The sequence below is a fragment of the Anarrhichthys ocellatus genome, unplaced genomic scaffold (genome assembly GCF_004355925.1).
Source record: "Anarrhichthys ocellatus isolate YVR2014 unplaced genomic scaffold, GSC_Weel_1.0 scaffold63, whole genome shotgun sequence".
Taxonomy (NCBI): Eukaryota; Metazoa; Chordata; class Actinopteri; order Perciformes; family Anarhichadidae; genus Anarrhichthys; species Anarrhichthys ocellatus.
The window spans coordinates 964,136-978,105 of record NW_022280093.1 but is presented as its reverse complement, the minus strand read 5'-3'; the positions used below and the strand labels follow the sequence as shown (position 1 = coordinate 978,105).

Here is a 13,970-nt window from a genome sequence, read left to right as displayed (position 1 = left end):
GATATCTGAGATTAAACTTTAAAGTTGGAATGCTGATGCTAGCCTCGCTGAGTTTTAGGCCGAATATTCCAGTCAGTCTTTTTACTTTATTTTATCTGGACATCCTTCATTGCCTCCTTACAGTACATTTCTCACACACTTGCCTCTCAATACCTCAAATATCATCAAGTGTCTCCTTTTTGTCTCCTACTCGGTACAGTTGGTCTGCACAAAGAAATGCGTAAATTTCGTAGTATCTTTCCCAGGCAAGTTTAATAAAAACTTTTCCTTTCATATTAAAAGAACATGAAAACTGGATGTTTCCATCCGCAGAACTGGAACAAATATTGTATACAGGCTCCCTGAGCATGAAAATAAACGAAACAACAAAACGTAGAAATAATCTCTTAAGAACCGATTAATATTGGGCAATTTGATATGGTTCTTCTGCACCAGTTTAAGTTGGCCAAATGCATAGTTTCACACAAAGGCGCAGAAAAGGAATTGGCAATATTTTACAGACATTTCACACCAACCCCTTTTAACTGCGTAAGAATTATACCATTTGTTAAGGCTGATCATCTTAGTCATTTTTGACTCTTCAAATGTATATCCGGCACAATTTCAGGATGTAAAAATATATTTTTTTAGATATATTCATGTATTGAATTTTGGCATTTCTTGAACATAACATTAATTTTGCCAGATGATTCATGAATAGAAAACACTTATATCTAAATTTCTCTGTTCAATGTGTTTATCACAGAATACATGTCAAGATGCGGGAGCTTCGGGAGAAGCAGTCAATGGAGAGGGAATATGCTGAGATCCAAGACGTTGTCGGCGGTACCTTCAGCTCAGATGAGGAGCCCACCTACGCCGGCATCGGATCGTTAAACTCGTCGGTGGATAGCAGCGGCATGGAGCCTTACAACCACCACTACCATCTCCCCCAGACACCCCAGAGTCCTCCCCTTCCCTTGAGCCTACAGGGCAACGGTCCACCCCTGGAGGCCCTGTATGCCCAGGTCAACAAGCCGCGCAATGGACGCCCTGCAGCTCCAGACAGGTAGGGGGCGCCCAAAAAACAGTCCATATATGCAGTCGCTGCAAGGCCGTTGACTCAACATACATGTCCACATCCACCGACACTCAAAGCTTCACAGTGAGCTTTGTGACTACTACCTGTCTCCTTCATTCAAAGGACACTAACTAGCCTAGTGCCTCGTGCTTGAGCTTTGCAACAATCCAGTTCATTTACACCTCATGTATAATGTATCAGCAGCGGTGTGTTTGTATTTGCTTTTACTTGTCATGCATGGCAAACGCTGCACAGAAAAACAATGAATTTCTCACAGGGTTTTATCGCTGCCTCGTCCCACGAGGCATTGCCCCGTGCAAGCAGGCGGAATCGACAGGCAAGTTAAAAAAAAGTGAACAACAAGAGCCTATCAGTCATTCTCCCTGTGCTAGAATTTAATATCAGGCAGTCCTTTTTTTTTTTCATTATCCTTGGATCACAGGTAATCCTCCCCGGCTGAGAGTCACGCTGCATGTGTCTTCAGCTTGTTTGTCGCTGGGGGGTTGCATCGCACATAACCTCCGTGTCAACACATATTTGATGTGTCGACAACGCCATGCAGAGCTTTACTTTCATATGTGTGTGTCGATAGCCTATTGCCAAAAGGCCTGTGTGAAGTTCGCATATATGGTATTATTAGTGTATTTAAGCTCCAGTGAATGAACTACAGCTTAACAAAGCCTCAACTAAGTATTTTTTCTTAAACTTAATGCTTGTGACTAATGCTGATTTAAAGGAGCTCTGAGGGTCACAGGTTTCCCGTAGGTCACATCCAGTGGTGACAAGTCAGGAGATTTCAATTCCCATGGTCTCCCAGAACCTTTCGTGGTGTTATTAATGGGTCGGATAATACCCACCTCCCGTGATTGACAGCTGTCACTTGGGGGCTTGTGACCTTTCAATGCTGGGTTCAGGTGGGGGCGGGGCGGGGGGCATGTGCTACCAAGCTGTGTGTGTGACCGAGACAGAGCACCTCTGTGTGAGTGTGTGCGTGTGCTTTTTTATCGGAGGATTTACAGAGGTAGAATCTCCACCCTGTAACACACCCATGACAGTCAGAGTAGATATGACAAGGTTATCTGGCCCCTCTGATAGCCAGCTAAATCCGTGTGCCAATACATCCGGGGCTCAGTGAAGGCCACTGATCCATATGTCTAAAGTGAAGGTTACCTCCACGTGTTTCCTGTGGATAGCCTCGTTGTGTCAGAACAGCCATCTACTGTCAACTATCCCGCTTCCCCAAGCACAATCCAATGATAAGCCTGAAAGCCAGTTGAAAATGAAGGCTAGACGATGCTCGACTGGTGTTCAATGAGTCTGTGTAATCAGATCACAAGATGTTGGTCATTGATAGATATGATGCTATTGATTGTCAATAGGCTCTGTGCGGGGAAAAGCCTTAACATAAGACATGATTATTATTGGGATGTCTCCTTCGTTGCCAGAGGGAATATTAATAGCACTCTGCTCAGTGGCTCTCACAGAGAAAAAAAGAGAAACAAAAGGTATGCAAAGGGATCCTGCATGAGGGGTGTAGTTGTTAAAAGATGCTTTATTACTTAGATATAACTTACTTAGAAAAATTATTTTTAAATACTTTCGGGTGCCAAATTCCCTCTGACCATCTGGATGGTGTTCCATATTTTAGATGTTTTTTGTAATCTTACAAACTGTATTTTTCGGTTAAAAAACAAATACATAATACCACGCATTAGGTCGCCTCTGAAATTCATCGGTTTCAAAAAACAAACAACATAAAAAAAAGAAGACCCTCTTATCTTCTCCTTCCTGCTCTCGTGTTTTAGCGGCTTCCTGGAGATTGTATTTTCACCTTCACAGGTTTATTTCAGCACAGAAAGCTACGTGTGGCATGTTCATTATAAACACAAGCTTATATTTGGTTTGGGGTCTGAGCTTTAAGTATTGATAGAGCACTATAGAGTTTTATTTGCAGGGACCGGATTAACTGTCGCGAGTGTTGTGATTTGATTTGAAATATGCGCCGCATGTTCAACACTGCATTTCTGCTTTGCACCTCTCACTGCTTTGCATATCTTGTGTATGCCAGCCCGGCCGTACGCCTGTAATATTTGTCTTGCTGCCTTTGAGATATAATAATAATATGCACTTGTTCTTATTTAGCTCAGAGGCTTTCTATTTACGATTTGCAGAAAAAGGAGCTTGAAACACATTCAGATTCAAGACTCCTGTCACTTGCCTATCATAACAAACATAAACAGTAATTTGCATTTCTAAATTAAACTTATTGGAACTTTCATTGTCAAGTAGAAAGCGTCGACACAACAGAATTTGCAATTATTTCCGCCGGTTCCATGTATCAAGGCTGCAAAATTGGATTGAGAAGTTTTGTTTTGCCATTTTGAGATCCAGTGCGACTTCAAATGTCTTCACTTTCTAATCCTGCCGCTGCTACTTAACCCAGTATTTTGGAGCTGCAGGACTTCCTGTTTGAAGGAAGTGGAGGAGGTTTGTGCAGGGAAGGCTTTTCATTCCCGTCTGTCAGTCAGTCGTCAGAATGAAAGAGAAGAATGAGTTGCGTTTAACCCCGACCTGGATACTGTTACCGCCTTCTGAGGTGGGCCCCGGAGAAACACGCTCCGATCAAAGAGGTAGATTAAGGATCACATTTTAAAGGGACATTTGAGTTATTTGCTAGCCGAGTCATATCTCATGGTCAGACATCTGACAGCAAGCCGGCAACTTGTAACACCCCTGAAGGAACTTCTATACAACATGCAAAAACAGATAAATTAATGTAAAATCACACTGCTTAGTGCCTCTAACCCGGATTTATTTTGATTGACAACCCTATGCTGTCTACAGAGGCCACAGTGTGGAGCAATGTACAATTCCAAAATGAGAAGATATTCAAGCATTTCATACCGTTTGTTTTTTAGTTGTATATTTTACACAAACACGTATAAAATACATACAAGTTAAGGTAACCCTGTAGTCTGTTGTTGGCTGGCTGTTTGCTAGCATAGCAAATAACATTATATGGGGATTTTAGGTCATCTGATAATCAGATGACCTCTAGATGCGTTGTACTACTGCACAAATCTTACCTTGTACAATTGGAAGCAAATTGAGTTGAAATTAGCTGACAGCCTTCCGTTTATTTTTCGCTCTTCTTTAGTGAAAAACCTGAACCGTGTGTTGGAGGACGACTACACTCAAACTAATCAGCATCTTCCATCTAAAAGCCACCCAGTCAAACATTTGCATAGCTGGAAAGACATCAAACAATGCTGGTGTACCCAGGAGTCTGAGTTCTCATCGCTTTGTTTACTGTACATCCCTCGGTGCTGTCATTACAAGACGTTGTTTTTTTTTAATCCAGTCAGCTAATTAGAGACACTAAGGGGCCCTTCGGTTGATGTGGGTTGGCGCTCCTTTTCAGAGGAGGTAGGGTACTGTACGTTATAGTTTTGCATCTTGGACTCTTTTTATACTTAATGTGTTTACACACATGTGCATTCTTTTTGTGCCATTATAAAGTCGTTCGCCCATGACTCGCCAAAGCTGTTTATTCACTACAGTTAATAAGAAGAGGTTGCAGCTGGATAAACAGACCAGGATACGCCTCTCTCTCTCTCTCTCTCTCTCTCTGATAGACCTTTGCTAATGGAGCCCTAATGGGAAGGTCACTGTGACTGTAAAAGCGGGAATGAGTCAGACCTGAGCCCATAAACCCCTTGGAGATACAAGAACCCCTGGTTGCTGTGGGCGTCTACAGATCCTGCCCATTCTGCCATATCGGGTTTTACTGTTCCTTTACGGGATCACGGTACAACAAGAGCTCGTTTGACAATTTATTACCAACCTCCACGTTATTAGAGCTGGCAGCACCAGCGGTGTTTTGACAATGCTGTCAGACTCCATAAAACTGAAGGGCACCAATAGAAATCCAGCACCCATTCCCGATCAGTTGTGTTAAAAGCCTTATATAAAGCAAAAGTAAATATCGTTTTTCACCCTAAAACCTGTATGAATCCTGCTCTATTACCGGGTTTAAATGAAAGGGAGCCAGACGGATGGTGTTTTCTTTTTCAGTTGTTTGGTTTCACCTTATGAAAAAAAAAAAAAAAAAAAAGTTATAATAGAAAAAATAGAATGACCTCATTTCTCGACAGGCAGCCGACAAGTCAACCCCTCCATCTGCTGAGGGACTGGGGGGGGGGGTTTTGGGTGACTGCCGTTGGATGCTGCGTTTCAGAACGACAACCTGACAGGTGCCAAGCTCGATGGGATTTGTGGGAAGCGAGCGTGAAACAAAGCATCACCTTTGAAAGCGCAATTTGATTGACTGCTGCTCCCATTACCCAGTCGGGTTTCTAAAGCTCCTTAGAGAATGGGCGAGGAAGAGTCAGAGAGACACCGAGAGGAAGAGGTGGGGGGGGGTAAGCAGGGGGGGAAAGAGATATGGAGCTCAGCGGTGCAAAGCCCTTGAAGTCCTCTGCGAACTCAGCAGCTCCAGAGATGCTGGCAGGCAAGCAGCAATGAGAGAAAAAGAACCCTCAGAGTCCTCACCTACAGAAACTAACTCACTATGGTGTTTTTCCCTTTGCTCTCTCCACTCTAAAATTCAGTCAGAACCTCCACTTTGCACGGTCTTGAAATTGGATTATGAGGTAGCTAATGCTTTTTCCGCAGTTGATAAAAGGTCAGGCTTTTCATCTCTGGTGAAAGTTTGTGAGGTGCCCCCACACCACCCCACCCCACCTTACCTTCGCTCCCACCACCTCGCCACTCTCAAGGTCCAAGACGTCAACTCGGGAGTTGGTTGATGTTAATCTGCTGTGAGACACGTCCACAGCTGTCCACTGTGGTTTAAAACCCACAGGCCGATGGAGCCTTTACCCTCACTATTGTTTGGATCATCATCATCACGATGAACAATTCATTTTATCTGGTTTCCTTTCGACCCCGTCACGTTTTTTTGGGGACGAGAACATCACAGTGCCATTCCAATGGGGACCCATAATCATCAGGTTTAATCTGCGCTGGTTTCTTTGAAAGAACCATTGGATGATGCGATTTAGAGTAATGCAGATGGGGAGTGCGTTCTTACGAACCTCGACGGCCACCGGGCCAATCCGAAGCAATCGCTTTTTTTCAAATCGTTTGCTGTTTCTTATTTGGCGTCTGTAATTAACTCCCCAATCAACAATCACTCTCTGTGAATTTTATGGTCTGTATTTTCATTTAAATGCAATCAAAATGAGATTAACAACAATCTCTGACTGCAACATCTGTAGCTTTGATTAAATCCTACCTCAATAATTCATTGGTAAACAAATGAATCTTTTACGAGCCCTGCATTAAGACTTTAATAACAGCTCGTAAGTCTCTAAATGCGTTTTCTTGTAGTTCTCAAGGGAGTAAAATTGATATGTCTAGCATCAAGGAGCAGTTTGCTTTAATGCGACACGTGCATTAGTGGTAACTAATTACTTTTTACTCACTCATTGGTATCTCTGTTATTCCAGAGTGTTTCGTCTGGTGTATCCAGTTCCTCCCCCTCCTGTTGGCTGCCAAGCTAAACACGACTTCCAGTCGACGCAGACGGTGTCACGTTTTGTTCCCAGGGCCATGGCAGCATGTTTCGGCGCTGCCTTTTGTTTGTCTCTGACATCCACCGGCGTTTTTTTCCATTACTCCCTCTGAGTGTCCTTGTGTGGGTGTGTAATTAGTGTCACAGTGACTGCGTGGAGCGGTGCCTTCTCCTGCTCCTAATTGAGAATAAGAAAAAGGACACCGAGCTGGTGGGAAGAGTTCATCTGGGATGTGATGCCGGTGTAATGAATGAGCCCGGGTGAAGCCTCTGGTTCAGCCGTTGTTGCCGGCGGCCGCAGGACGTCCTCGGCACCTGGTAAGCCAGTGTAGGTGATGTGTCAGTCCCCACACAGCTTTGGAAAAATGTGAACCATGTAAACCCTGCAGATGTGTTACAAAATGAGGGTGCAGGTCCAATATACAGGCACATTCTCACACTGACTTTTGCCCTCTCCTCCCAGCTCGCTCTGTGCTGTGGCGATAGTGCAAGAGCCCTAATGCACCAAATGCACATCAGCCTTATCGCAAGGGTTCTACACTGATAGCAACGTGTATCTCCCAGGCAAAGCAAATGAATTATTTTTCTGGTCTGCTTTCATTTTTATTTTATTTTTTCCGCTTCGGAGAGGGCCCGGTGGGATGGATGTGATGAGATGGAGCACACAGAAGGCAATTTATCCTCCGTTTGTACCATTACATTCATTTAAGAAAGCAAACAGCCTGAAAGCAGATCGAGAGAGAGAGAGAGATATAGACCCACCTCGCCTTCAACTCTACATCAAGTGGACAAGCTGATTGAGGTTGCATGTACAGTATGTATTCTATCAACATCCCTCAAATGGGAAGCCTGGGAGCCATGCATGCAGTACCTAATGAATTTGAAGATGAAGGGAAAGGGGAGCGTGCCATTTAGGGCAGGCATGCCCCAGCAGACAAAATGGGGAGCAGAGAAGGTGGCGGGGGGCTGGATATGGCTGAGGGGTACCTGAAGCTTCGTTTGCTGATCGGCACCGGAGGGCATCTCGTTACCGGCAGTCAGCAGCTGCAAATAGACAGTTAATCCGCCCTCAACTCTCCTGAAGGCTGCCGATGCCGTACCGACTGTGCCACGCCGAGGAGAGATTAGCAAAATACACAAACTAACAGGCAGGTTTTTCCCACACAATTTAGAGAGAACGCCATGATTTGTTTTGAAAATGTCTCAGCCACTAATGGGGAGAAAGCACACGGACAACATGTTAGCAAATGCGAGACGTACTTTTCTCTGAATTCATGGGCTGAAAAATCGCTTTTGATTGATTAACACGCCCCGTGGTGCTCCTGTTACGTGAACATGTAGGCTCCTTTGTGAGAAACTCTGGTTTTCACATGATGGATAACCCAATTTCATAAACTAATCACGGATTCTCTCCGCTAAGAAGGAGTCACTGCGTTCAGCCCCGCCGCCCGCCGCTCTCACACAGCGGCACCAGAAATAGATCAGGTGTGGAATGCGATTGAGAGGCAGGTGACTGCGGAGCACGGGCTTGCACTATGAACCGTGGAGGCAAGCAGATGACTCTCATGCCTCCTCACGTTGCTTTCATCTTAAGTTACGCCGAGTGTCAATACACACACGCACAGGAAAGTGACCTCGAATACAGCAGGCAGGGACGCTAACTGCTGCATTTTTGCCTTCTGTGCTCTGATGTTTGCCAGCCAGGGGAAGTGATTGTTAACTTTATAATGAAAGGGAGTGTTTAGGGCTTCCCTTCTCTCTGTGTATACAACTTGTAGAAGACGGGAGTGCAAAAACGGGGTGATATTAAGGAAAGTAACTGAATAACAGTGAGTACAAAAGAAAGGATTAGATTAATCGATTTGTTGTTGAATCAAGTCAATATTTGTCTTTGTGTATTAGCCAGTGTTGTCCGATGATGGAGGTTACTTCCTGACTCTTCATTACAACAGAAAAGCTCCCATACAGTGGCCTCTTCTGTTCATAGTAACAGATGACTGGACCAAATCACACCATGTTACGCCCATATACAACAAACTGCAAGTTTTCTCTGAATTTCGTCTTCTCGTTTCATCTCCTCGCCTGCGTCCTCAACAAAGGACAGACAAGGAACCACCAAACAGCCAGTCAGCCTGCCTGCCCTCAGATGCCAGAGGGTACTGTGGTTCAGTCTGTTTTTAGATCATGTGTCTCATCTGTTTACAATCCAAGAAATCAAGGACTGGTAGTTTGTTGATGTATAATCATCATGCGCTTGCAATGCCAGTGTTGGTTTCACCTTCTTGACTTGCACTTTCACATACATTAGAAATTGGACAAAGCAGTAAATGAATGTATTTTGCATGCGGCCGTCATTTCTAAAAGGGCTGACTGCTGACCCTCATCATTCCAAACATCAGCGCCTCAGCTCTCAGCGACTGTTACGGCAGTAATGGTGTCATTTTGAATATGAGCACAATAATAATAATATGTAATCAGGTATCGCCTTTAACCACCAGTATATTACAATAAAATATATATTCTCAAGAAAACCTTCAAGCATAACCTCTTACTGTCATTCCCTCTGTGTATTGACAGAACCCACACATATTTGCTGTTAGAAAGGGTTCAAATCAATACCATTAATAATGGACGAGGCCACTAAATAGTATAGACAGAAGAGATTTAGGCCTAAAAGTTTAGTACTAACCAGTGGCTCCTGCATCAATTACCAGACTGTGGCCTTAACACTATTTTTTAAGTGGTCGCTGGGGTACAGCTGTATCGAGAAGTTAGTCCATTCTAATCGAAAAGCCAGCCGGTGTGTACAGGGCACATAATTAAATTTACCTTGCCCACATCTGAGCTGGCGAGCATGTGCACTCAACACCGAACGGCATTAGTTCCCTCTATTTTAAGAGCAGTATCCATATTCCTTTTGTCAGACTACGCCATTGTCGATCCAATCCCCGTGCCTTGAACAAGCTCCCAGCGGCAAATCGGATCTCAGCGAGAGCCTTTGTAATTACAGGGAGCTGAATGGGTGAATACGTCCCAAATCCGCAAGGCCATCCAGCGACACATTCCATCTGTCTTAAGCTCCCTTCCAACATTTGAGTTTGAGTCACGAGGAGGTATTTAAATAGTGCACATCACCACCTTTTTTTTTTCTCTCCTGCTGTTTACATGGGAATTCTTTGAAGTCTTTTGAAACTTTTGCACAAAATTTGGTCTTTTACCGTGTCATGAAAAATGAAGGCCTTTCACATCAATTCTGGAGAAATAATTGTTGTGGTATAATGGGACTCTGTTCTGATTTAATATGTTGATAACTTTGCAGTGTGGATGAATAATCCTCGGCTATTGTAGACATGCATTTGACAGCTACACTATATTATGAAGAAGCACTGTCGGATATATGGAAGTTCATAAAATGCCAATGCAGGGAGATATGTGTGTGATTAATCGTCACTTAAAATATAACTAATGTTCATGTTTCCACATTTCACAATAGGAATTATTTGCTTGGTTTTCATGTTACACCTCTGGCTTCATATATTGACAGCCAGAGATTTTTCTAACTTGCATGTCAGCAGAGTGAATAACCTGTGGCCATGCAGTGAACATGGAGCTCATTCCTTGACTATTACCCCGTCATCTCACACAGGTAGGATGTAATTAAACTTGTAGAATATACCAAGGGAAGCCCCAGGGCTTCTCCGTGTCTTTCTTTCCCCAGTGCAGGCTGTGCTGGGGCCACGACTCGGCTGTAGGTCCCCTCCAGCAAAATGGGACAAGTGCTCGGTTAGGTCCCCTGAGCCGGACCGGTTTGAGCTCACTGTTGGACCTAATAAAACCCTGTGGGGGCCTCCAGACATCTCTAATGCCATCAGCATGCCTGTAAAAATGCTCTTAGTCCCTTGCAGCAGCGTAATGGCAGCACATGGCCTCGTTGGTCCGCTGTAATGGGCTCCATGATGTCATCACGGATCATCACGGAGCCAACGGTCTTAGAGCCTGGCCTGCTTTCAAAGAAAAGCAAGCATATTCGAGGGAATTGCATTCAGTTTCCATTGTATGCGCTGTGATTGGTGGGGTTTGTTTGTGCCAGACGAAATTACTGGAAGTTAATAACCAACGGTTTTTAACCTAGTCAGCCTTATTGAATTGGTTCACTGATTGGACCGAACGCTGTGTAGGTCTCTAGCAATAAGCTCAGCTTTTCCTCTCCCTTGCCCCCTCCTATTTTTCCAGCCTGGAGTTACACACCGAATATCCGGCTTTACATTAATTAAATATTGTGTTGAATATGGTTTTGAATATATTCTATTGTGGAACAATGTTTTTACGATGTTTAACGACCAGATATTAGATGTCAATACTTGCAATCTAAGAAGCAACTAACTTACAAAATGATCTATAACCCAAAAGCTACAACTTTCTGTCTATTTCAAGCTGGATTTAAGTACAATTTTAAATTGCTTAAGTTTTTTTTTTTTTTATCTGTTAATACCCATAAGAGTGTAACATATCTGTGTTATTGCTGGTTATTACCACCTAAAAACACTCTCTTCGATGCACCATCCCTTAGCTTCTCAGCCTCTCCGGCTGATGGTCTGTAAGCGTCCCGGTGAGAGATGTCATCCCAGAAACACTTGTCTTCTCGGCCGTGATTAAACATAAAGAATAATCCCCATCCTGCAGTTATATGGCCGTCATTAAAGGCTCACTGCCGGGCCGACCTGCAGTTGCTTTCACCCGGGATAATGGCCATGTTTTAGTGGTAGTCAGGGACGTCAATTAACATCCACATTGGTTTTTTGACCTTTCGTAGGAAGTTGTGGTTTATCCGTTGCATGTCACTGAGGCCCGACTAGGTGATAAAGCCTGTGATTTCAAAGCAGTTCATGGCGGGAGTATTTTATTTGTATTGCGGGGCGTGCGTGTATATGAGGGCACAGCCATGTCCGAGAGCGGACGCCCGCGTTACCGTTCTTACTCCGGCGCGCGTCAGCGTCTGTCATTTATTAATAATGTATCACAACGGACTGAGAGATGATTGCGCAGGATGACTTTAATAGAGTGCCTGATAGTGGGGCTTAAGAGTCCTGACTGGAAACGGAGCGGTTCTTGGATGATGAAGCTGACTGTGGCGGAAAAACACCACTGGAGCGTGTACGGTTACATCTGTAGAATTGCTTCCTGGTGGGTTGAGGTAATGCCCTTTCAAATACGTGCTTCATGTGTAATTATGGTGTTTGGGTTGCACCCCTCCACAGGGAGGTCAGAGGTCAGGGTCAGCTGTAAAACTACACCTCGAGACTAAGTAACAGCTCACTAGGGTTTGAACATGGTCATATTGTAGTAGGAACATTTTCAAGGCTTTGTTTGACACATGCACACAGTGGAGCAGTCGTTGGCAATGAAATTCTGGTTCTCCCTCCAACGTTACTGCAAAATGTATAACAGAAAAGCATGCGCCATCTTCTCCACAATGATTTAAAGGAAGAAAGCAGTTGTTTTGTACGTTTTTATGCTTAACATTCCTGATGTCTGACCGATTTATCTGAAACATATCTTGTTTTAGATGACTTCCTGTTCTTGCCAGTGTGATTAAATAACAAACAACTTACACAAAGTTGATATGCGTTTGCTTGCTCATTTATGACAATTGGTATTTCATCGCTGTTTCTTTTCTTGCGTCAACGTTTTGCTATTGTCATAATTAAGTTGTTTTTAAAAGTTTCCTTGTTGGTGCATTTAAAGCAAATCAAAAATTAGTAAGTTAATAGTCAGCTGCCACACAGTACCGCGTTTTAAAGGGGCATTCCACTGATCAGTAGTACTATAACAACTACTACTACTATTCTGTAGTAGTATAACTACTACTACAGCCTGTACACACATCTTTATGGTACCATCTGTTGCTTTGAAGCGTTCTGTAGTCTGACATAAATAGCCCTGATGATGTCCGGGTTATTGTCTGGAGGCTTGCAAGTGGGTGGAGTTAGAAATATGTGAGCTTTTAAGAGACAGGGAGGTTAAAATAAAATATGCCGAGTTGCATTAAGGGAATTGTGGGATCCGCTGTTTTTACAAGGGACTAAAAGTCAGGGTATCCCTGCTTCTGACAAGCTCATATATGAAATGATTGTAAAATCAGTATGTCTCAATTATTCATTTCTTAATAATCCTTTTAGTGGGATGTTCATGACATAGATGAAAAAACAAATGCCAGTTTGAAGATACAGTATATAACAATGGCCGTTCCGAGTTCTACTGTTACCTCGCTTTCTTCCTCTGTGCTGTCCCGCAATTCTAAATCTTCCCCTATTGGGACAAGAAACTCTTGTCTGTTGGAGGATCATGTATAAACTGTTGTTATGGCTGTTGTCTCGCTATGCGTCTTCATAATCACAGTAAATCTCACCAGACATCTGTTTGACAGCAGAGCCTGAGTCATGGATATAGCGAGGTGCTACATTGTCAAAGCGTATATCACCATGGAATGATTCTCTCGGTCGAGTGAGATCATAAACTGTGAGATGGGGGAGGTTAGAGATTCCGTCATGGGCCGCGGTACCTGTGCGCTCCCTGAAGTATAGCTTTCATTTTTATCATGACAGGTCGATATTCATGTTAGTCTGTAACGCATCCGCCCTCTTATTATGTGTGCCGCCAAATTCATCAATGTTTTTAAAGCACGCCTAAAAAACCACTCTATAAAACTCGTCTGTTCTCCAACGAGCATCGTGACATTTTGCAAAATATTATCAGTAATACCTCGGAATGTTCTCCATCAATTTTCGCCTCTTACAAAACTCTCTTTGCATTTTCCGCAAGACCGAGAACATCATAAATTGATAGCAAGGCTCCAACCCTGGAGCAAAAGTGATTTATAAAAGTGATTTAAGACAAGTGGAATGCATTCGTCTCTTGGAACTAACATGTCTTACTACACAAAGATATTGGGAGTGTGGAAAATGTTGTTACAGCTCCAGTAGAAAAAGAGATGGTAAATTTCAATTTTTGCATTCATTATAATGTGGAGAAGAACCTACAGTTGTTCACTTCCTCTATTCTGCTTCATTAATGCCCCTTTCTCTCAGTCCACATCTATTCTCATTCTTTTCTCCCTTTTTCCTGTTGCGTCTCCCTCGTCTATCTTCCCCATTTTCCACCAATGCCAGGGATACTGAACGAGCCTCGTCTACCGGAGCCATAATGAGCATGTTCGCTAAAGCACTGATTCATCGGAACAAAGGGCGCCGGAGAGAGCGAGGGAGAAGGATGGATGACAAAGGGGAGAGAGGGAGAATAAGAGAGAAAGAGGGAGAATCTGGAGTGTACCCTTGA

At 43.6% G+C, this 13,970-nt stretch overlaps 1 protein-coding gene across 3 annotated transcripts in view; it reads left to right on the top strand.

The window, feature by feature from the left end:
• Window positions 1-13,970, top strand: part of LOC116397197 (partitioning defective 3 homolog) — a 314,996-nt gene that overhangs the window by 231,075 nt on the left and 69,951 nt on the right. For 2 of the 3 annotated variants that reach the window (XM_031872427.1, XM_031872426.1), the window contains exon 21: window positions 746-1,048. In XM_031872427.1, coding sequence (XP_031728287.1) covers window positions 746-1,048 — 303 coding nt within the window. Of the gene's footprint in view, window positions 1-745; window positions 10,706-12,406; window positions 13,950-13,970 lie in introns of those variants that run through there. The other variant, XR_004213660.1, reaches the window with a different exon arrangement.